The sequence below is a fragment of the Protopterus annectens genome, chromosome 2.part0 (assembly GCF_019279795.1).
Source record: "Protopterus annectens isolate FY-2018-M chromosome 2.part0, PAN1.0, whole genome shotgun sequence".
Classification (NCBI taxonomy): domain Eukaryota; kingdom Metazoa; phylum Chordata; order Ceratodontiformes; family Protopteridae; genus Protopterus; species Protopterus annectens.
The window spans coordinates 1,759,538,631-1,759,563,046 of record NC_056728.1 but is presented as its reverse complement, the minus strand read 5'-3'; the positions used below and the strand labels follow the sequence as shown (position 1 = coordinate 1,759,563,046).

The following is a 24,416-nucleotide window of genomic DNA, read 5'->3' as shown; positions in this document are numbered from 1 at the left end:
AACTAAGGGACCAATTTTTGATTGCACATACTTTGATGCATTTTCAGTTGCCCATGGTTTGCCTGATACTATCGGCCGTAAGGGTGGTGGATAGATTCCCTTGTGTACCTTGGGCAACCCCTTTATTAAAGGTATCAAGGGTGCCTCAATATCAAGATGGATTTATTAATACATCTGGACATTAAAAGGTCGTATAATATGTCATGGACATTCCTAATAATTGATACAACCTCTGATTTACCTATTGGAGAATATGCAACATCATCATTAAGCATGTCATTCATCCAATTATCATATACCATAGAATCCATTATTACAACACCCCCCCCCTTTATCGGCAGGTCTAAACATCAGGTTACTGTCTTTACAAAGGGCATCCAAACTCTGCTTCTGAGTCGCATTCAAATTCACGAACAGCTTTTTGTGCCGCTTTTCACTAAAATAAATATAAAAGTCATGTTCGCAAGCTCTCTGAAAACTATCAACTGAGCTCGGTAGAGATGGCACATATAAGCTCTTCCTTTTCAATTCAGCAATCTTAAAATCATGCATTGCATTAGCCGAGTCTTTGAAAAGTAACTTGAGAGCTACTTTTCTGGTGAATTTACGAAGTGCAATCAATGTGTCCGATAGTTCACTCCCTCTAGAGGGAATGAAAGAAAACTTCTTTTTTCTGATCCCCCAATTCTCGCTGGACATCTTGCGCTTGCCTCTTCCCCTGCTTGTTGAGCGTGTCTGCGCCCGTTGTTTGTACGGAAGCGGGGAGTTTAAAGCATGGGTCGCTTTATGAGCATTATTAGTCTGATGTATCACCTCTTTGGGTCTCGCTCCTCCAGTTGTAAAATTCAAACCCTGTTGGTTACAGGGTAAAGAAGAGGTAGTCTGTGTTATTTCACCATCAAACTGTGACGAATTCAAAGCAACACTATTAGGTGTATTATGGTTTGGCTCAGTTCTACTGGTCGTGCTAATAACATCATGAGCTGTTGCATTATCTTGGTCAATGACTTCACTTGAAGCAGCTGCTTCATTAAATCTCGGCCATAAAAAGATATGGCCAGATTGAAAATCGTTACAGTCACGTTTTAGCTTTCTAAGCTTGGTTTGCTCCAGCTTATTACTGTAAAAAGTCAGTTGTTTCAACATGTTATTTATTCTAGTCACACAAAAGTCACTTTTAAACTGAGAAATAAGAACCTTATGCTCACCTTCAACCTTACTTATAAGGTTCTCCTCTATAGGCAAGAAATATTCAATAAGTAGCTTTAGATAGTTATATCCAAGGTCCAAGTTCAGCTGTTGCCATTTTCGTAGGAGCTCGGGATGTGCTTCTCCGTAGCTCGGCATGCAGAGAACCCGCATGCCTCGCGGGATGACTTTGAAGTGTAAGCATGCCTCCAGGTGTTTCCTTTGCCAGATAAGTCTATGGAGCTTATACAGGTCATTTTCTAAGCTCCTTAATGCTGTATAAAATTCTTGCACATTCTCCGTGTTGGTATTTATCGCTAACGGAGTAGTAGCTTTGTTGTCATAATTAAGCAGAGGATTCTCTCTTTGGTGAAACAGTTCATTCCAATTAGGTACAGTGTCAATATTACCCGGAACGTAGTCTAGCTCAATATTTGGTGTATCCATCGTGTGCTGCTGAGCCAGGAACAAAAGCAGTGAAGCCAAAACCAAAAGCACGAAACCCAGCACAAACATCCAAAGGTACCAGCAAAAATAAGCAGCAGAATATTCCAACAAATTACTGGAGCCACCACGATAGTAAAGGACTTTTTATTTTAAACAGAACGAGCGCTTTCACGCACCTAACAAGTGCGCTTCATCAGGTTACAATAATTAAAGAAAAAATCCCAATATATATATATATATATATATATATATATATATATATATATATATATATATAGTCACGCCCTAGTTAATAAGCCTTTATGGCGGGTAAAAACACGTCTAATTAATCAATTAAAAAAGGTAAAGCTCAATTATATACAGCTTAATATAGCTTTGTACCAAGATCAGTGTTGTATACAACATTATTACATCTTGCAAAAATAATATAAATAATATAAAAATCTATCAAAAGATATATACCTAATCAAATAATAAAACACCTAAACTGTCTTATTATAAATCACAAACTACATTCATTAGCTATCACTCTCATAAAACATTATTAATGTGGCATTGATTAGCCAACATCGTATTTCATAATTAACAAAATGTACTACAAGAAAAAGAAAAGATCCAAGAAAGGTAAGAAGGAGGGGGGGAAAGAAAGTACGCACCCACAGATGCCCTAGATCATTCTATGCCCTCTCTCCGTATGCCAGTGCCCCCACACATCCATATATTCACTAGCTTGAGATCCTCAAACCCACATTTTCGGGCAGTCACTGGTAACACGCACCTCTACTTGCATGGGACCAGGTTGAGGTGACTGGGACCATCACCTCTCTCCACTCATGATGGGTCAAGCCAGCAAACATTGCATCTGTCCAGCTCTTCTAGTACCAAAGCATCTATTCAAACTCAGGTCATCCGAGATGCAGGTAGAGGTTTATCCCTCTGCACTACAGAACCAGGATGTCATATTGATTTAACAGTGAATGTTACCATGGTTCATCACAAGGCAAATGCAGGCATAAAAAAAAAAAAAAAAAAAAAAAAAAAAAAAGTCTGACAGATGCTTACAGCGTTCTTGGATGTTTAACAGTTTACAGATAACTGACAGGAGATGGTACCAGTTGGCTGATGTCATCCCCCACCCCCACTAACAACTTTTAGAAACTTAGATCTGTGGAATGTAAGGATGTTCCCATTCACTGTCTTCTCTTATGGAGTATGGAGAGGTTTTTATTCATAGCTTAATTATCATAGTTTGCAAGTATGACTTTAAAGGTGCAATCCAAAAACAGACAGCATGGCTGGGAAGGATTTGGAAGCCACTTAGCTTTCTGGAGTATTCTGCTGTGGTGTTCTGCTCTAAAGGCTAGTGTAATGAAGCTACATGCTTTACTAATGGTCGACTTGAATTTACACTAGTATACAGGAGTGCATATTCCACTCAAGATTAGAATACTAATTGCAAGTACTCAACAGGCTTGGGGTGTTAAATGGCTCAAAACCACACAGCAGGCTTTTTCCAAGTTTAGGTATGTCTTGAAGTTACTTGTGGGTCCTTCAGTAATCTTATGTATTTACATTCTGGTACTTAACTTTAGTGTTAACAGCATCTGTAAGGAGTCCATGTTTTGGTTGTTAACATTACCAAAGAACAAAGATGCTGTATTATTTCGGTTTAAAGTTAGTTTGCGCATGTGATAAGGTACAGAGGACAGTAAAGAATGAATGTAGCTTTTCCACTGCAGTTTGGAGGGTCTGACCCAAGCAATACAAAATTATATATTCCACAGAGTTACTACCCTATGTTGGGGTTGCATAAACTGAACTAGATCATTTATATGCAGGCAGAGGAAGATGGAACCAGTTACCGATCCTCGGGGATAGTCGAAGCAAAGGTTCCAAAATAATTCTGTAGGTCTTTACTTCAGCTGCTTAAAGTTCTTTGATGAATGAAGTTCTGGAACCAAATGAACTTTGTCCACAGCCAAGCTTCTGCAATATTTTAAGTGGAGAGAGGTCCATACACTCAAATGCATTCCTTAAAGTGCACTGTTGACACTCCTAGGATCGTAGTGGCATCTGGCGAGCAGAGTCCTGCAATGTACTTGTTACAGGACATTAATAAAAAGCTCTGTGAACTAAAAACATTGCCTAAACAGTGGACCCCTTGGTGAGGTCATCTTAGGGACAGCAAGAAATGTGTCCATAAATTGTATGGACATTTCATTGTACATGCATAATAGCATACCCATTAAAGTCTACAAAGCATCTCACTCTCGATGCTGATGTTATAGGGTTAAAGTTTACCATATCCACAGAGTGGCATAAGCATACAGAAAAATGAGTAGATAGTGTGCCGATGGGGAGAAGGTCCTCAAGGGGATTTGCATGCAAGAAACAGTTTTTGAGGAATATTGGTAAGGAGTAGAAATCTTAAAAAAATGTTGCAGTTCCCTCTCCCAAATCTCTACATTCTAAACTCCTTTTTTTAATTTAGCCAAGTCTTTTGGTTTCTATTTCCATGACAGAAATGGACTTCATTCCTAAGTCAAAGTATGATTAAAGTTAATGAAATTAGTATTGTTTCAATCTCTGATGTTAACCAAAAGTGCTCTTTGTAGCACTCGCAATGTGCCCAGTACGGACTTCTTCTGCAATTCATACAAGTATTGATAAGGTATCTAAATAGGATTATACATTTTTTAGGATCCCACTGCTCCTACTACTGGAACGGTCTGGGTTTCCTTCCACATTGCCCTCGTTTCTGCCTGCAAATCCTGGTATTTTATGACTTTGCGTGTCTGTATGTAAAACACTGTAGTCACTGGTTGTAGCAATTTCAATGATCAATGCTACTTTTCTTTTTATGGGCAAATTATCTGGTTCTCTCGCAACTATTTTTTTCAACTGTTGGTAAAAGGTGATCCTATGTGATGAAGCAATATAGAAAATGAAGTTTGTGGCTCATGTTTCCAATGTTTTTCAGCTACTTCAATATTATGTTTGCACAATCCCCAATGCAACAGTTTTGCCACATGAATTATGCCTTTCAGTGTACAGCCTTCCGCCATTAGTATAATCACAACCAGCAATAATATGTGCGACCTCTTTCAATTCTGTTTTACAAAACTTACATTTGTCTGTTTCTCCCACATGTTTAATGTACTTTGCAAACCAAAGTGTACTTAGTGCATTGTCTTGGGCTGCCAATATTAACCTTTCATCTTTTGGTTTAAAGTCACCTCTCCTTAACCATTCCTGCATTTGATCCTGATCAATACAAGGTTGTTCCAATAGTTTTTGTACCAGTCAACTATATTTATGCATTTTACACATTTTTTGCACTCGCATCTGATCCTTCACCCAATATTCTTTGGTTTTCTTTTGGCAAATTCAGTTGCTGCCTGATCTTTATCTATTTTTGGTTTGATTTCCATTCCCACTTGACACCAATATGCTTCTGCTAAACTAAGCAAGGAACTTATTTTAGACTTGTTCTCCTCGGGTTTTAAAACTTTTACTACATTTGTGTCTTGTGAGGGGGCAGATATGTATGCAGTCCTATGCTTGGAGATTTATACAATACAAGCAATCAATTTCGATGAAGCCCATACCTCATTCAGAAAGGGAATATAGTCTTGGTATACATGGATTTTTATAAATCTGATAACAGTGAAACATCCTTCTTGTTCTCCTGTCCAACTGATCCTGTCCTAACTTACAGTCTTGGAGTGGTTGTGGAAGAGCAAATTGTTCTATAGCTTGGACTTTGTTCCTAGATGTCAGTGTTTTCAGTATTAAATTTAGTCTTCTAAAATATTCCTCATTAGGTTTTATTTACATTTGTTAATGTTTTATTGTTGACTCTGTATCAATTCCCAAATATTAATCACTCCCTCTTGCTCAAAGTTCTTTTAAATCACATTCCTGTCCCAGGCTGATGGTTTCTTGGTGCTACAGCTTTCCTGCTTTAAAAGCTGCGTTTTCAGATTTATCAAAACCAAAGAACATTCTTATATCATATGATAAAGTTTTGACCACTTGCGGTTGTGATTTCATTTATTTATCTGATGAGCTATACTGTTTTAAATCATCCAAAAAAAACCTATCCAAATTGTTGCCATGACCTAAACCATTAGGTAGACAGCTTAATGGTCAAGGGTAAGACAAAAGAGCAGTGGTGACAGTCACCCTGGAATATCCCCCTTTGAATCATTATTCCTGGAATAAATAAGGTCCTTTATCACAGCTTAATTGCAAAGTGGTCTGCCACGGTTTCATGGCTGCTGTAATGTAATCGATTAGTGTAGGGTGCATCGTATACATTTAAGTACTCTTATCCGTGAATGTGGGATATTGTCAATGCTTTTTTGTAGTCTATGCCAAACTTAGATTCTTTTTCTTACAGTTTTCCATTATAATTTCATTTAACAAATTATCCTTTGTTCCATGACTTTTTGCTACCTTTTTGTTGTTATATTGCCATGATTGAGTTTTATTCTCAATGACTATAAACTCAGTTGGCATCAATTCCAGTGCATAGTTTATTCGTCGTCAGAAGGCAAGTTATCAGTTTATAGTTTTTAGGACAGCTTGCAGGCTCGTTGTTAAGTAGGAGTATTGTTTTGCCTGTTAATCAGACTGGTGTCAGTTCCGGGTACACATACAAGTAGTTCTTACTCATGGGAAAATCTTCATGTAAAGATGTTAATACTTTTAGCCAGAAGTTAGGTACTGCATTTGGACCTGGGGTTTTCCAATTAGGAACTTTTCTTAACTTTGTTTCAGTTTCGCTGCCCATTACTTAATCACATTTCTTAACTTGTACATTTTTTTTTTACACTTCTATCCATTCAGCATCATTATGTTCTGCACGATCTTCCTATATATTTCTCCATTTTCTTTTTGGTGTTACAATTCCATTTTCCTTTGTTTTTCTCCACAAAACTTTTTTGGGTCATCAATAAACTGCTTATTTTGTACTTTTTATATTTATCTACTTCAGTTGTTCTGCCTGTGCTATGTTTTAGTTTATGACTTTGCGAAAGTGCACGATAGATCCTGATCTGTTATGTTACTGCTCATTGTTTTTATCACATCTATTTTTCCAAGTATTTTTGTTGAGCTGTTCCCTTTTATATACTCTAACATTGACACTTGTCTTGTTTTATAGTTCTCTATTCAGTACTTCCACGATGGCATTTGATTTCTCCCCTTCCTTTCCCTTACCCTGTGTTTTTGTGGTAAACCTTTATTGGTTATCAATTTAGCTGCACATTAATGCATCCTATTTACTTCTGTTATTTCACATGAATTTCTATGAACAGTCCTAATTACGGTGTTCATTTGTTTTATCAAATGTGTAACATTTTAGACTTTCTGTAGTCTTTCATTAATCTTAACAGGTCTGTCCATTTCTATTAAATCAGGCAACTAACTCTTCAGTCATTTTCTTCTAAATTGAGAGCACATTCTTTGTTCTCCATTTCCTATGGGCATTCTACAGAAAGTTCCAGAGCATTCGCCTGTGCCACATTTTCAGTTTCATCCGTTTCTCTTTCATATGGGAACTCACTGGCTTATCACTCCACAACATTGACTGCGTCAAGAGTTGCCAGAGTTTAACGAAACAGAAAAAAAAAACTTTAAAAACTGAGTAAAACACACAAAAGGAAAGTAGAAGCACGCTGACACAATAAACGGCACGGACTTTTTAATAAACGTAAGCGTTTTCAGCTAAGCAAATGCTCAGCCTTCATCTGTCTGATGAAGGCTGAGCATTTGCTTAGCTGAAAGCGCTTACGTTTATTAAAATGTCCGTGCCGTTTACTGTGTCAGCGTGCTTCTAGTTGCCAGAGTTTCCTGTTCCTTCCCTTGCTGTGCAAATCCAAATGAACTTTTATGCTAGATTCCTATGGAAGGCTTTAAAGTATCGTCATATGGCAAATGATCAAATGTTTCCCACTCCGCTGGTTTCGCCTTAATTTGGGGAACCATTGCTCTATCCTGCTGCGATATTATCAGTTAGATTTTCTACATTAAATCCTTTACACTACACAGATTCTAGAACTTCAAATGCTACTTTAACTTCTACTTAACTAATCTTCTGTTCTACCGTCTCTCTTTCTGATCTTATTTTTTGTTGTGAGGTTCTTCATATCTGGATGGCTTTGCCTGCATTTTCCTTCAAATAAATTTGGGGCTGCTTTTTTGTATTGATTAATTTGGCTTTCTCCTTTGCATAAATACTGCACCATCTCTCTCCCTCTCTCATGTCCATATTTTTTTTATACCTTTCAAAAACCTTCAGATTTTGCTCTTTATATTTTCGCACTTCAGGTCACTTTTTCCAAATGGCCCAAGGTTTCTTGGTCTATATAATGTTTTTCATACATATGTTGCATTAATAAACACACATTTTTATTATTTGAAGCTTCTGACAGGTTTTTCTTGGGCAAGTATTTTTCTTTCCTCTAAATTTATCTCAATCTTTTTGTACATCTTCTGGTCTGGAAATTCTGGGATTCTTGCATAACTAACAATACACAATTTCTTTCTTATCCTCAATAGTCCACTCCACCATCTTTATGGCTCTTTTTTGGTCTATCAGGTTTTGTGATTTTTGTGGACTACTACTTCCTTCTACAATAGGGGAGCCATTTGTAGAATTAGCATTACAGTTACATCTACAACAACTGGAAAGGCCGCAGAAATGCCTCACAAAAAGAGGATTACCGGCCTCAAACAGATGCCCGACGCAGACGGTCTCAAAAAACTCCAGCTTTACTCCGTCGCATATCGCCTACTCAAGAGGCGATCTCTGCCTAACATACAAAGCTATGTCAAACCTAGAGCTGTTGGACATGCTCCACTTAAAGAAATCCCAATCCCTCCAAGCTATACACTCTAGGGACCCAAACCTGGTCACCACAAGGAACAGGACATGCTGGAGGGATGGATTCCTGTCCCAGAGACTTCCCATACTCTGGAACAAACCTATATATATCAAACAAAGCTCCTCGTTAGCACTCAAGAAAAATCTTGATGATTGGATGGGAGATGGGAAATTCACCCCGGGGATCACTTCTGTGGCTCTGCTCGACAGGGGCACAGGAAAATAATTTTCTTGGGGGTGAATGCCAGGGTACCTTTTTGGCTAGGCGTATATAGGCCCTAGGGCCAACAGCCTAGTACCTACCTATGAATTAATGAGAAGAGAACCTTCTCTCTCTTATGTGCAATTTCCCCTCTCAAAACTCTACATTCTAAACTCTTCCCAATGAGACTGAATATCTGGAAGGGCAGTCATCCAGACAACTGAGGGTAATTTGTGCCTCTGGCACTACTTCCTCCTACCACATGCTTACTACAGAAAAGGGGAACACTCATTCCATGTCGAGACAAGCCTGGCTTTAACCTATGAGCGCTATGCAGACAAGGGTCCCTAGACAAGGTGGGGGTGAGCAGTTCAATCTGCAGCTTGCATCATGCTGAATGGTGACCATGGAGTAGTTTCTATTTGGGCCCTGCACCTAGTGGCCGACAGGAGCACCACTGTCACCAGGAGGTCCTCCAACTCCCTCCCAAAAGTTGGAGTGCTCCACATAAACAACCTGAGGCCTACTACCATCACCAGGTTATGTGGATGCCAAATCCATGTTTTCCTGGTAATATGCTCCATTACCAAGCAAGCTTCGGATAGACAAGCCATTGTCACTTATTTCCCATCCTCCATGCCAGCTCCTCTAGTACTGAACTGCTACAGAGATGGGTAAGTAGAGACCTTCATTTGGAAGTAGAGACAGTTCTAGTGGGTTCACAGATATACTGATACCTGCCATTTAATGTTAAGCACCTAAGTAATGAGTTGTATTTTGGGTTTAGTTTTATTTTATTCTATTCACTATTTGTTGACTGGGTTAGTTTGCAGATTATAAACTTACCACTTGCAGGCACAGCTTGGGTGAATGACACTCGAGGAGCATAGAAAAAATATATACAATATCAGACTAGGTAAAATACTAACAAGATAGAATGTGATGAATATGATTGACAAAAAGTAACATTAACTAAAGCTTTCAACAAATTCAGAAGTAATCTACAGGGAACATAGGGAAGTCAACATTTAATTCTCCAATGACTGCAAATTTTCCTTTGGACACTGTCTGCATTTCATAGACGCTTCTTATAACGGTGTTTCTTTAATTTTTTGAGTGATGTGTTACATTTGTATGTTTTTCTACTTGGTTACTTACTGTCAGTTATATAACACGTTATGACAATTTACTTTTTTTTTTTTTTTTGGGATACTTTCCAATTAGAACAGTGCTATCCCCAATCTTTTTTTACCTGGCCTCTTGCTCCAAAATAAATCAATTAGCCCAGAGAAAGCAGGAAACACAAATGTCCTTGAAACATGTTTTGGACATTTCTAGTATACCTAGGTTGTGTTTACTGACCAGCTTCTAGGGTGTTCCACTCGTTAATACATTATGCACGGACACGGCAGCCTTTTACAGCGTTGCTATCTGCACACGAGTACTACGAATATGTATTTGGGGAAACCTCAGAATCCCAATCATAGCTGGAGTATAACAGATAAACGTTAAATGTGGACTAGGACTGGATTTGATGTTGCTTGCTTTGAGAAGTTTAAATGACAATGGATAGATTAGCCTGAAATATTTTTGTCCATCTGCAGCCAGGTTTAGTAAAAGTTTAGGAGAGTTTGGCTCTATTAGCCATTTGCTTGATACAGAAGGTGCTAATGTTTGGTAGCTACACCTGACAATCTGAGGGCTAACTTACCCATCTACTGTTAACCAGCATAACCTGGTTAGTTAGGGGATAGCCAAAAAGAAAGAGACAAGTTTCTGAACCTGCTGAGAATACAGTTAGTTCCCATGATGATGAGTGGATGGGAAATAGAAGAATTCACCCTGGGGATCACTCCAGTGGCTCTATTCAGAGGCAATGGGAACTAAGGTCAGGTGGCACCATGCCAGGGTAATCCTATGGGCTAGGCTTGTAAAGGCTCCAGGGCCATTAAGCCTAATACACACCTATGAACCTACGAAAATGAACAGAACAAAAACAAATACTGTGTACGAAAATTTTAGATACAAATACTAAACAGTAAAAAAAAAAAAAAAAAAAAAAAAAACATTAGACTTTAAAAACGATACATGCATAGTACAAAATGCATGTCAATTCCAGACAGATATTTAACAAAAGAAAATGGAAAAAATAAGAACACTAAAAAATATTTTTAAAAATGCATACATAATGCAAACTATTTAAAAACAAAAAAAGATGTTTACACATGTTCTATTAATAGGACTATAAACTTCCAGAGATACACAGAAATCTTCAGATGAGACATTAAACTTTGCATCACCAAAAGAACACCATCCCCATAGTGAAGCATGGTGGTGGTAGTACCATGCTTTGGGGTTGCTTTTCTTCAGCTGGAACTGGGGCTTTAGTCAAGGTGGAGGGAATTATGAACATTTCCCAATCCCAGTCACTTTTGGCCAAAAACCTTCAGGCATCTGCTAGAAAGCTGAAGATGAAGAGGAATTTCACCTTTCAATGACAATGACCCCAAACATACATCCAAATCAACAAAAGAATGGCTTCACCAGAAGAAAATTAAAGTTTTGGAATGGCCTAGCCAGAGCCCAGACCTAAATCCAATAGAAAATCTGTGGGGTGACCTAGAGGGCTGTGCACAAGGGATGCCCTCACAATCTGACAGATTTGGAGTGCTTTTTCAAGGAAGAGTGGGCAAATATTGCCAATTCAATAGGTGCCATGCTGACAAGACTCCTACCCAAGAAGACTGAATGCTGTAATTAAAACAAAAGGTGCTTCAACAAAGTAATAGTTTAAGGGTGTGCAAACTTATGCAACCAGCTTATTGTACTTTTTAAATTTTTTTATAGTTTTCCCCTAACAAGTTTTTCAAATGAACTGTACAGGTTATAGGTCACATTAAAGGTGGGAAAAGTTTTGAAATGATTTATCATGGTCTCATTTTTTTTTTATATCACAAAAACCTGGCATTTTAACAGGGGTGTGGACACTTTATAACCACTGTACATACATACTCAGGAGTAAATCTAGGCAAAGCAACTGTGCTAAATGGGTTACCTGCAAATAGGTTAAGGAGTTCAGTAAACAAAAGATGCTTTGCCAAACAGCAGACAAAAGTGTCAATGACCACAAAACACAAAGTGGATTTCAAAAGAATACAGTACAAACATTGCTCCTTTTTCACTTACAGGAATGTAATGAAATAACTTTAGCAGAGTCAGCCACATCTCAGAGGGGATATAGCATAATCAATTTACAAACAGCCACACAATACAAAGAAATACATCAATGGAATACAAAACTGAAAAATCAATCCACTGTCACTCCAATAAGTGTTTTTGTTCTTCTACGCATCATACAAATAAAGTCTAACAAAACTACTAATTAAAATAAATGCCCTTTGGAAAAAGGAAGTCTATCACCTTCTTAAAGGTAAACAAAGCCCTTTATTCTACATGTGATAGTAAGTTACAGGAACAAAGTAACAGCAAAGTGCTGTCTCCAAATATACTAGTAGTCTCCTGTCAGCAAATCCAATGTCCAAAGACTAGGGACAAAGCCGGTCTTTCCTGTGCCACAGTCCCTAAGCATACAAGGGCTTCAAAGAGAAGACCAAATGGAAATATGTGCCACTAAGACATTAATACAGAATACAAAGCCCTGATGAAATTTCACTATCTGGAGACAAAGCACAAGATGACACACTGACAGCTCTAAGCTGTACACATCTCCTCCTCATAGGACAAGGTAGAAGGCATTGCAATAACCCAACCAAGTCATTAAAGCACATGCAACTCATCAGGAGGAACAAGGCACTCAAGCAAAGTTAAATTCTATAAATGTATAAATCCCGATTTCAGTACCACAATTCAACTAGCAGGAAAAACAAGTCAGTCCTGTAATCAACCAAAAGATAGTTTTCAGACAGCAAGACAAAGTGGCTCCACCACAGCCGCTCCAGGATCCAAACCGGACCTCACACTTTCCACACGCACCTTTGTTAAGGTGCTCCGATTTCTTCCCACCTCCCAAAACATGCTGTTTGACTGGATAAACTAAACTATCCAAGCACATGCTGCATTTACCACTGTTCCTCTAGCCCTGGTCATGGCTGAGAAGAACAAGTTCACTTAATTGGATAACAAATAAACTAACACACTTTAAGACTGTCGGTTCATTTTTGTACATGGATTCACACTCATCTCAGAATTTCTCAACTAAGCCATACCAGCCTACAGAAGACTGGGTTTGTTTCAGTGAAGTCCCAAAGCAACTCAGACAACACTGTGTATTAAACCATTTAGCATCAGGTTTTATGTGGGAGCTGGCTAAATGCAGAAAAGGAATGTCCATACGACTATAGATGGATGATAAAAAGGATAGTATACCAAGTCAAATCCTGATCATTTCAAAGTTGTGTGCGTTTCAGTTAGGTGGAACAGTCTGCTGCATAAAGCAACATTTCTTTTCTTTTTTTTTTTTTGGGGCAAAAGTACTTTTCTGTTAGCTAGAGGAGGCACCTCTAACACAAATTAAGGTCATGACACAAACCCACATATTCGGAGGTAAAGTCTACCAAAAGAACACAGACACCTCAACAAATAAGCCCCTAAGGCAAAACATCAAATATCTTGCCCATAGTATCAAGGATACTCATACCTCCAGGTTAGTGGCACAGCACAATGCTTCAGAGATTATCCACGTGCAACTAACAACGGGCAAAACTGCAATTCAAATTGTAGCTTGCTACAGATCACCCACCATGTCCCAGGACCCCCATTCCGCATTTATGGAAACACTGGTAACAAAGGTCCTACCAAACATCCTAATGTTGGGTGATTTCAACTACCCAAACATTAACTGGTAGAACTATTCAAGTACTAACTCCATTTCCCAACATTTCCTAGAATTTATAAACGCCCTGGAACAACTGGTCAACACTCCCACCAGAGGTGACAGCATATTGGACCTAGTCATCAACATGGACCACCAGTGTTCAACACCGGAGGTCAACCCCTCGCTGGTTAGATCTGACCATAAACCAATCACTTTGGATATCCACACTCCACCTCCATCCCCGGGCAAGGAAACCAACGTGAAAAAAATTTCAAAAGCAAACTTCACATTACTCAAGACAGAGGTTGAAAGTTTCAAAGCCCCCATGCTAAAGGATAACGCTGTCCAAGCTGCAAAGTCCATTACTAATGCATTCTACGGGCACCTACAAGAATGCATGGATCGTGCTATCTCAAGCAAAACAAAGACTCACCTCCTCCAAGAAAAGGAAACCAGTCTGGTGGACCCCTGCATAAACAAGCTATACAACAGAAGGAGGAAACTAGTACAGAAGAGAGTAAAATCCCAAGAAGAGAAGACATCCCTGATCAGTATCAGCAAGAAAATACGATCACTCGTAAAATCGTCCCAGGCGAGCTTTGAAAGAAAACTTGCCCAGGACTCCAAAGATAACCACAAGGCATTCTTTAGCTATGTTAAGAATTAGCTATGTTAAGAATCCAAGTGGCAATGCTCAGATCTGCTCAGAGTTGGTGCAGAATGGCACAAAATACACTGAACCAACCGATGTTGCCAACATCCTGGCAGACAGGTTCAGTGCAAACTTCACCCCCCCTCACCCCCAAAAGGGCCCATAACCATTCCAGAAGAATGTAGAGCCCCTGAAATCACAGACACTCAGGTTAAAATAGCCCTCTCCAAAGCCAAAAACACAGCATCAATGGGACCGGACGGTGTCCCAGGCTGTGTCCTACACGAGCTCAAAGACAAATTAACCCCTCACCTAAACACACTGTTCAAACTTAGCCTCTCCACAGGCTACATACCCATAGAGTGGGGCACAGCAACAGTTATTCCACTCCACAAAGGTGGAGCCACAACAGACCCCGGGAACTATCCACCTATAAGCCTGACTAGCTTGGTCTGCAAGGCTATGGAGCGCATCATCATGGAACTCATTAACAGACACATTGGGAACCTCCAAACACTGGACCCTACCCAGTTCAGCTTTAAGGGCAGATCATGCTTCCTTAACCTGGTGGACTTCTTTGAGAAAGTTACCAAGGCTATAGACGAGGGAAAGGTGGTACACACAGCCTACCTAAGACCTTGCAAAGGCCTTAGACACCATTCCCCATTCTGGTATTATAGACAAGCTCACCAGCCTGAACATAAACCAACTTCAACAACTGGCTCAGCTTCAGGTGCCAGTCCAGGGGGATCCGTCATCCTGGGAGGATATGGATATGGAAGATAGGGGGTCTATATTATATCAATGAAAAGTAAATACATTGAATACCTCTTCATCAACCCGTTTTCAAAGAAAGCAAAACTCTGCAAACAATCTTTACATCAAAATTTTTCCCACAGTAAGTAAGGAGTGGGCCAACGTAACAGTCGCATAAAAACAGACAAATTTAAAACCCACACTGAAGAGGGACTGCCCCCTACACCTCCCCAACTAAATATACCAACTCCAAGATTGCACTACAGTGGGGAAAAGGGCAAATTCCCTAAGATGGCCCACTGGTTACTTACCATGGAAAATATTTCGATCCAACAATCATTCCTGGAGTTTCACTTTTGCTGAAAACAGGTCGATGAGTTATTTGATGTATTGACATTTCACTGATATAATATAAACTGATAGACAGACATCGCTACTTTGCCAGAGATGGTCAGCAAAACCTAAACAGAGAAAAACTCAGGGTCATGCTGCTTAATGCCAAAAGCTTAAACAGGAAACTGCACTCCCTGGAAGCACTCCCCACCTTGGAGGATTCTGACATCTATGCAGTTACCAAGACATGGTTCAAGGCCGCTGAGAGCACCCTGGCTGTGCAAAGCTACAATGCCTGCCATACATTCAGACCTCAAATTAGCATGAAGGAACCAAAGATGGAGGTGTAATCATCTTCATTAAAACCAAATACACTTTGAGACTGGTCAGACAGCATGATTCTCCTGAACTGCTCCATGCCCAATTAACTATTGGGAAAGTACCATACTGCATCACTTCTAGCTATAGATACCCTAACCTGAACCAGGATAAAGCACACCACCTACCTCGATTTACTGGAATCCCTTGCTATACAGCCCAGCAACTTAGTCATGGGAAATTTTAACTATCCTTCCATAGTCTGTGGGATATACATGAGCAACAAAACAACACACACACTCACCCAGAGTTTCCTAGACTTTAACACAAATGCTCTGGAACGGATAGCCTGCACCCCCACTAGGGACTCTGACGTTCTGGACATAGTACTCCCCAACATGGGGGGGGTTATCACTGCACTTCCCCATGCATGATGCCCTCCCTACTTAGGTTAGACCACAAATCAGTCTCATTTGAAGCAACTACTTGAACTGACACCCTTCACAGGAACAAAAGTTATAAAAAAAAAAAAATTCACCAAAGCTGACTAAAACGTACCAAGTGATGGTAATAAAAGCTTCATACCACCCACAATTGAAGACACTAATGATCACTATGCAGAAGTGTACGCAAATGTCCTGTACAAACACTTAGGCGACTGCATAAACTCTGCTGTACCTGACCAGATCAAAACCAGGTCTTCCTGTAAAAACAAGCCAACATGGGGGGGGTTCAGGTATAAACACATTATATAACAGCAAGAAACTGCTGTCCAAAAGTAAGAGGGATATCACTCTGCAGAGGAAATGTTCCCTCCTAAGCCTTAACAAGAAAATCAGAAATCTTGTAAAGTCTTCTAAAGCAAATTACGAAACTGAAAATCACATCCCTAACCAAGAATAATCAAATTATTCCTTAAATTACATCTGAAGCCTAAAAGGGAATGCCCAGCTATGTGCCAAACTGGTGGTAGATGGGTTCACTCGTACTACATCGAAGATATCACCAACCTGCTAGCTGACAGATTCAGGGCAAACTTCACTCCCTATGCCCACCTACCACATATCCCAAAGCATACCCACCATCAGTCCTCTGCCTAGTATCTCTACAAAACAGGTCATCTCTGCACTCACCAAGGCCAAAAATACAGCCACAACAGGACCAGATAATATCCCGGGTTGTTTACTAAACAGTCTAAAACAAGACCTAGCAGACTCACTTGGCATTCTCTTTAATCATAGCTTGAGAACTGACTATGTTCCTGCAGAATGGAGAACAGCAACAGTAATCCCCCCCCCTGCACAAAGGGGGCCATCAACTGACCCTGGGAAGTCAGACCCATAAGCCTAACCAGCCTCATCTGCTAGGCCATGAAAAGAATTGTCAAGGACCTTAACAAGACATATGCAACGTCCAAATGCTGGATCCAATCCAGTTTGGCTTTAAGGGTAGATCACACTTATTAAACCTGGTAGGCTTCTTTGAGAACGTCACCAAAGCTATGGGTGAAGGTAAGACAGTGCATAAAGCCCATCTCGACCTTGCCAAGGCTTCTGACAATTCCCCACTCTGGCATCATTGAGAAACTCTCCCAGATAGGGATTAACCCATACGTTACTAGATGGGAAGCCAACTGGCTTACGAACGGAACATACACTGTCAAAACTGGCGACTCCACCTCCATCAGTAGACCAGTCACCAATGGAGTATCAGAGGTCTGTGCTAGGCCCCTTACTGTTTCGCACCTATTTCTCAGAAGTCCAGGTCACAGTAGATGGCCTTTGGCTCACCAAGTTCACTGATGATTGCAAACTGGGAGCAGTCATGGAGTCCCCCAATGATGTCAACATATTACAAGAAGGGCTAACACAAACAAATGATGGGTGCCAAAGCCATGGTCTAAACCTAAAAATGCATTATTATTCCCTTTGGCAAAATGGAATTCCCTGCAAATTACAATACTGACAGCACCACCAGAGTTCCAACCCAGTGGTTGGAGACTTGGGAACACAGACTGATAGCAATCTGAACTTCGACCACCAAGTTTCCACAGTGTTAAGGAAAGCCTTCTACATAGTGCACCTCATAAGCAAGGGCAGAGCATTCAGGTCAAGGGATGTTACAATTTCACTGTACTAGACTCACACCACTAACAGACGCCTGCAGCAGCTGGAGAGACCTCAGAAGAAAATACAGAGACTCCAAACCATGACCTATGTGGACAGGCCGAAGCCCTGTCACTTTATCTTACAGGCTGCTGAAAGGTAACTTGTGCCTGGTCTATAGGGCATCCTCAACACTGCCCCAATAGAAATGCTGCATATCCACACATCAAATGGCTCAAGAGTCACTCGCTCCAAGGATCCAACATAGCTTGTGACATTAACACATTATGCTGGAGAGACAGATACGTCTCCCAGAGATTGCCACTTCTCTGGAACAGACTCCCTATTCATGTTGAAATAGAGCTCTCGCTGATACTGTTCAAACACAACCTAGATAAAGTGAGACCACAAATTTGCCCCTTGACCCTAGAACCTCTGTGAAATGAGGACATTGCTCTAGAGGATGTTCAGGAATCACTGAAAAAGAAAAAAAGGAGAGATTTCCATACTATGAAGTAACCCTGACAGATGATACAAAACAACCCAAGAGTCTGAAGTGATGAGATGCCAATTTGGAAGACAAAGGGAAAGCTAAGGGACAAAGGAACCTGGCCTAAAGAGACAGTGGAGCAAACTGTCAAAGAGCAGTCTTCTCAGATAAAGGAGGATTTAAGCCACAGAAATCTGTGAAGCCTTAGAAGAAAGGGCCCGCTTCCCACCCTTCCTGCCCTTAAGAAGCCTGGCAGTTACCTGTAAACGAAAGCAGACCTAGAAGGATAATTCCTCTGGAACTTAGGAACAGGAGACAAAAATAAGTCTTGCAAGGCTTTGCCTTTCTCTTGAAGAGACATACATGTCAGCAGCAGCAGCAGCAGCAGTCTCAAAAAGACATGTTCTACCCAAAGGAGCATCCAACAATTTGGAATTAATGTCCTCAGGTAGAGACTGGAAACAAAGCCAAGAAAAACACCTCATGATGGACCCAAAAGCTGCAGCCATAGAAGAGGCGTCAGCAGTATCACAGCTACACTTAAGAGTGTTGAGCCACTTCAGAAACATCTAAGAGAGTTACGGCAAAGGATGTGCCTTCAGAATCAAGAAAGGCAGAGATAACCTGACAAGCCTGAGCAATCAAGGCCAGAACATACCTGGTCATATGGGTCTGGTAATTAATAGCCCTAAAAGTCAAAGTAGAAGCAGTATAAATTTTCTTTCCAATCCTCATCAGAAGGCAAAGGTTTGGAAGAGAGCAAAATTTCAGGTGGTTTGTCAGAAGAGACCGATGCCACAGCAGGATCAGCAGAAGAACATTTAAATAAAAATTGACAATCCTCAGGAACCTTATAGAACCCATCAGGATGAGAATCAGGAGACTTGGAAGCAGCAATTAAAGTACCTAACAAGGCAGCCAACACAGGTAACTGCTGATAAGTTTACGAGTGTCCACCTGAAGCAACTCATATCATTCTCCGAATATCAGACACTTAAGAAGAATCAAAGAATTTCATCATCCTACCAAATGTGTCCCCAAAAGGACAATTCCTCAAAAGCAGACTAAGGGCCAACAGACTACTCTTCATCAGAACCATAAACCAAGGGTGAAGGCATCTGCAAAGAAGACAAAAACCCCCTCACCAAACAGTGAATCCTCATCCAAGGACTCTGGTTCCCCAAGCCATTCAGAAGGGGTAAATGTTCTAGTAGGAGCAGGTACTGAAACTCTTTGTGGAGGTTTTAGGGCCATTAAGGCAAAAAACAAGTCCCGAGTAAACTCTCGCCATTCCCTTTGAGGATCCATAGGATTAAGTGAAACATACTTCAGTTTTTGTCTTTTCTTGGATGGGACATCAGCCCTAACAAATACCAGAGGTTCCGACCCCTGGCAACATTTGATAAGATAACTTCCTCCCTGACCGATATCTGCAGAATCCCTCTAGGACCTCCAAGAGAATCAACCTCAATCCCGTACAATGTCTAGAGCAGACATGTGCAAAGCCTCAGAGGACGTGCAAATCCATACTGGGCTCCAGTGTGGTCATGACAGAGGAATCTGATGTATACGCTGAATGACCTACATAGCTATTACTTAGAGGGACATCTGGTGGAGGGCTAAAGAATCTGGCAGAGACTTCTAGGCCTTTTTACCTAGCAAGAGTATCTTGGGGTTAAAGGATTCTGCGATGGTACTCTAGGCTAACTGCTTAAGCCGCTGGTTTTCAAGATAAATGGCCAAGGAAGACAAATGGCTTCCGAGCGTCTCAGGCACCAACACCTTACAGGTACTACAAGAGATATGGTCGTGGGAAGTACTCAAAAAAAAAGACACTGTTCATGATGATCCTTAAGGGGAATCTCTCTCCCACACTGACATTTTCCCCTCTTGGATGACATGAACTCTAGGTAATAAAATAAAATATAAAACTAAGAAAAGTAAAAGCAACCTCAATGGGGAACTTATCCGGTGTTGCTAAATATTTAGTACAGCAACAAGGCGTTCAGATTAACTGGCAAAACTGGTGGAAAAAAGTTCTAGGTGGTTGCATCTGTACGTCCGTTTTACGCCCTACGTTCTGTGCGAGATACATAAATGGGGCATATGGTGCATACAAGATAGTTTTTAGGCTTTTTTATATTGATTGAGGATAGGGCTGCCCTGGGCAGGACATCTCTTCTATGAAGAATACTGCAACAGTGATATAGGAGGACATCAAATGTTACACCTCCCTTAAGAGCTGTGAGAATCGGGTATAAAGGAAGAGACGTTCCTTCACTCTCAACAGTCCCTTAATAACTTTCCTCATACATCTGAGAAAGTTTACAGATGTTAGCCTGTAAAGTAGCTTATTCAAATTATGGCACTACTTAAAACTGTCCCTAACTTGTTCTTGCAATTATATTTACTTGCGGTTGATGCACATCACTCACCAAGTGCTTACTTGGCTTTCACTTCAAAACGGGTAAAACACTTCAGCTTTTTTTCCACTGCTGTAAGATGCACTACAAAAAGTTATGTTCAGGTCTCACTGATCATAACCAGTTATGTGTTCTTGACATGGATGCAAAGATTCATCTCGAGTTTTGCTTTTGAGGTGAATTTCTTGGCATCCACTTCAAGAACACATAACATGGTTACAATCAGATACCCGATCATAACCCTTTATATCCAGCACACTATGTAGCACAGGATTCATCACTAACCATACCCCCTAATTTACACATCTTAAAGTATTTACATATATAAAAAAAAAACATCCCCAGTTAGACACCCAGCATTATTACAAGACTTTATAAATCAGCTTTCATTATAATATTTCTGTTTCGTTTAGCAGGAGGAAAAAGGAATAAGCAGCAGCAGAATGATACCTTGTATCTCTAAAGAGCAGCTTGTGAACACCCTCTCTAAGGTCATAAACACAGCACCTAAGGGACATAACATCCCAGGCTGCATCCTACATGGGCTCAAACAAAAATTAGCAACAATATTGGGTACTCTACTTCAATCAGCCGAAACATTGGCTTTGTCCCAGCTGAATGGAAAAAGGCCACAGTTATCCCCTTGCACAAATGTGGTGCTTCCCCTGACCCCAGAACTATAGACCTATTAGTCTGACTAGACTTATCTGCAAGGCCATGGAGCATCATCTTCAAGGACCTTATCAAATCATCTTCAAGGACCTTATCAACACAGATATAGGTAATCGTCAAATGACTTGACCCTACTCAATTTGGATTTGTCAAAGGGAGATCATGCCTGTTACACCTAGTAGATTTCTTCAAGACAGTCTGCAAGGCCATTGATAAGGGGAAATCTGTGCATACAGCCTATCTAGACTTAGCCAATGCTTTTGACATTATGCCCCACTCAGGCATTATTAACAAACTCACCCAGCTAAGTATCAACCCATATAGCCAAAATAGGAGAATCCACCTTTAAAAGCAGACCTGTAACCAGTGGTATTCCACATGGATCAGTCATGGGACCTCTACTGTTTGCAAACTATTTCTCTGAAGTACAAACTAAAATTAAAGGTCTGTGGCTGACAGTTTGCTAATGACTGCAAACTGGGAGCAGTCACACAACCTCCAAATGATGTCAATATCCTACAACAGGGTCTTGCACTCAAATGATTGGGGCCAAAGTCATGACCTTAAACAATGCAAAAAATGGGTTATCCTTTTGGTAACAGCGATGTTCCTGTTAAATACCACATCAATAACATCCCAAGTACACATTCAGTGGAGAGAGACCTGGGCACACAGGTTGACAGCAACCTTACCTTTGATTACCACGTCTCACAGTTGTAAGAAGGGAATTCTATATTGGTCATCTCATAAGTAACGGCATTGCCTCCAGAAAAAAAAGTTACAACTTCCCTCATTCGGCCAATAATTGAGTACAAAGCCCTTTTAGTATGTACCTTTCCAAGCACCTGCAGCCACTGGAGAGAGACCACAAAGGTTCCTCAGAATGAAAATTCAAGGTCTTCATCACCTGTCGTAGGCGGACCATCTGAAATCACGGTCACTTTATTCTGTTTCATACAAACTATTCATGGGTGATCTCTGTCTTGCATATAAGGCAATCTTTGACCTTGTTTTATTATGCTGCATATCTGCAAGTCAAATAACACAAGGGTTACTCGCTCTAAAGGCATTAGCCTAGTATATGACATTAATAGAACCTGCTGGAGGGACAGATTTGTCTCCCAGACGTTACCACACTTTTGGAACAGACTCCCGCTTCATGTCAAGCAGAGCACCTCATTGGCCCTCTTCAAACACAACCTGGACAATTGGATGGGTAACTAAATTCACCCCAGGGGTTCCACTTGTGTCCCTCTCAGAGGCGATAGGTGCTGATTGTGGAAATAAGGGTAAAACTTGGCTAGGCTTGACAGGGCCCTAGGTTCATTAGCCAAGTAATCTCCTAGGAGCCTATAATACTGCTGTTCTCCTCACATCCATATACTGTGTATGCCAACAATAACAGGGGAAGACTTAATACCCAAACAAGTTGTTTCTTCCATTAGAATAGTACAACTCCACAAACACTATAAACAAAGTCATAATCTTTAATATGTCTCTATGAACTTCTGGCATTACCACATTCACATTACAATACACAAACAGAATCCATAACTGCCCAAACTGACAGTCAAGCTGGGATCAACAGCCAAAAGAGCTCAATATCAGACCCCAGCCTCAGCATTACAAACCAAAACACAATGACTTAAACCAGAAAAAGGTTAAACAGAAAGATGCTTAATATAAAGGAAAAAAATAAAAACTCCTAACCTAGTTTAGCTAAAAATGCATAACACATCCTAAATAACACAATACTGGACAAGGAGCAGTCCTCTTCCATGCCCTGAAGGAGGCAGAAAAAGCAACCTCTTCTACTGAAATGGGCACAGCGAGCTTAGCAAAAAACAGCAGTTTCCTCAAGGTGAGTAGTCTAGTCACAATGGCATAGCTTTTCCTAAATGCCAAAAAAACAGAGTGCTATGTGGAGCTCTCAACTTTTATCCCCAAAGTTAGGAATAAAGCAAAAATAAATAAGAAAAATGCCCCAAACATGTGGAGCTGGTAGAAGGGCACATTTGAAATACTGGCACTATTAAGTTCAAGTCTCAAGATAACGTCCAATTTTAGTATTGACGAAGAAACATTTGCAGACAAAATTAAAGGCGCTCTTAAAACACTGGGGTAGTTAAGAATGATGTTTTACGTTATGTACACTTATCAGCCCACATGTGGTTTACAACATAACTATATAGCTTTTGGTTAATCACAATTTCTCATCACTAGGATGGGACCCAATGTTACTGAGCTAAAGCCATAAAGAACATGCATAACTACTGAAAGGTGAATGGATTCAGTGACACTTTGGTGCAAGTATTCTACGCAAAACAAACTAACTGGGGTAAAAATGTCACATCTCTGAATGCAAGATATCAGAAAACATATCGCAATGAAACAAGCAGCTTATAGCCACATGTGGAAGTACAGAACTTAAAAATCCGAATGCAGCTTTAGCATGTTACATGTATTACCTAGTTTGACTGTTGCGTCAGCAAGGCAACGATCCCACTTTTTCCCAACTTCTTTCTCCGACATGGTTTTTACCCTTTAGTCTCAATGATTAATTATAAATGACCTTAATATACTCTCGCGAGAGTTGCCACTATTCTCGTACAAATATTTGGATCTGAAATATAAAATCGCGAGATTTTGCACAGTCGTCCATGATAGAAGTACTGATAGCAGGCAATATTTTAGTTAAGGTGTTGGGTGGTTCACCCGGTTATCTAACAGTGCAGTACCTCGCAGGATGCGCAGTAGCAAACCCCTCCCCTGACCGCCCATAACTGCAAACAATGTAAACAAACACGCACATTATGTTACTCTGACAGGTACTACACTGTTAAAAAGCGGTTATCTAACACGCACATTTTATTGGAAAAATTTTGATGTTTTTACGCATATGACAACTGCTGCATTTTCATATTTCAAAAGTAGTCATCCCCATGTTTACAAATAAAAAAACAACTGCTTTATAAAATATAAAAAATATAAGCATTACTTCAACTAAGAAGCGCATCTGTGGTTAACATATGTTGCGTGATACTTATAAACATGTTCTTTTACGAAACGAGTGTGTGTATTCACGGCGATTAGTGAAAATGAATTTT

The 24,416-nt window shown here is 40.2% G+C and overlaps 1 protein-coding gene across 1 annotated transcript in view; it reads right to left on the bottom strand.

Annotated features, from left to right (window-relative positions):
- MICOS10 (mitochondrial contact site and cristae organizing system subunit 10) overlaps nt 1-23,916 on the bottom strand; it is a 297,913-nt gene extending 273,997 nt beyond the window's left edge. The window contains exon 1 of the mRNA XM_044061790.1: nt 23,778-23,916. Within this exon, the coding sequence (XP_043917725.1) occupies nt 23,778-23,841 (64 nt within the window). The 5' untranslated portion in view covers nt 23,842-23,916. The remainder of the gene's footprint in view (nt 1-23,777) is intronic.
- Nucleotides 23,917-24,416: the final 500 nt, after the last annotated feature.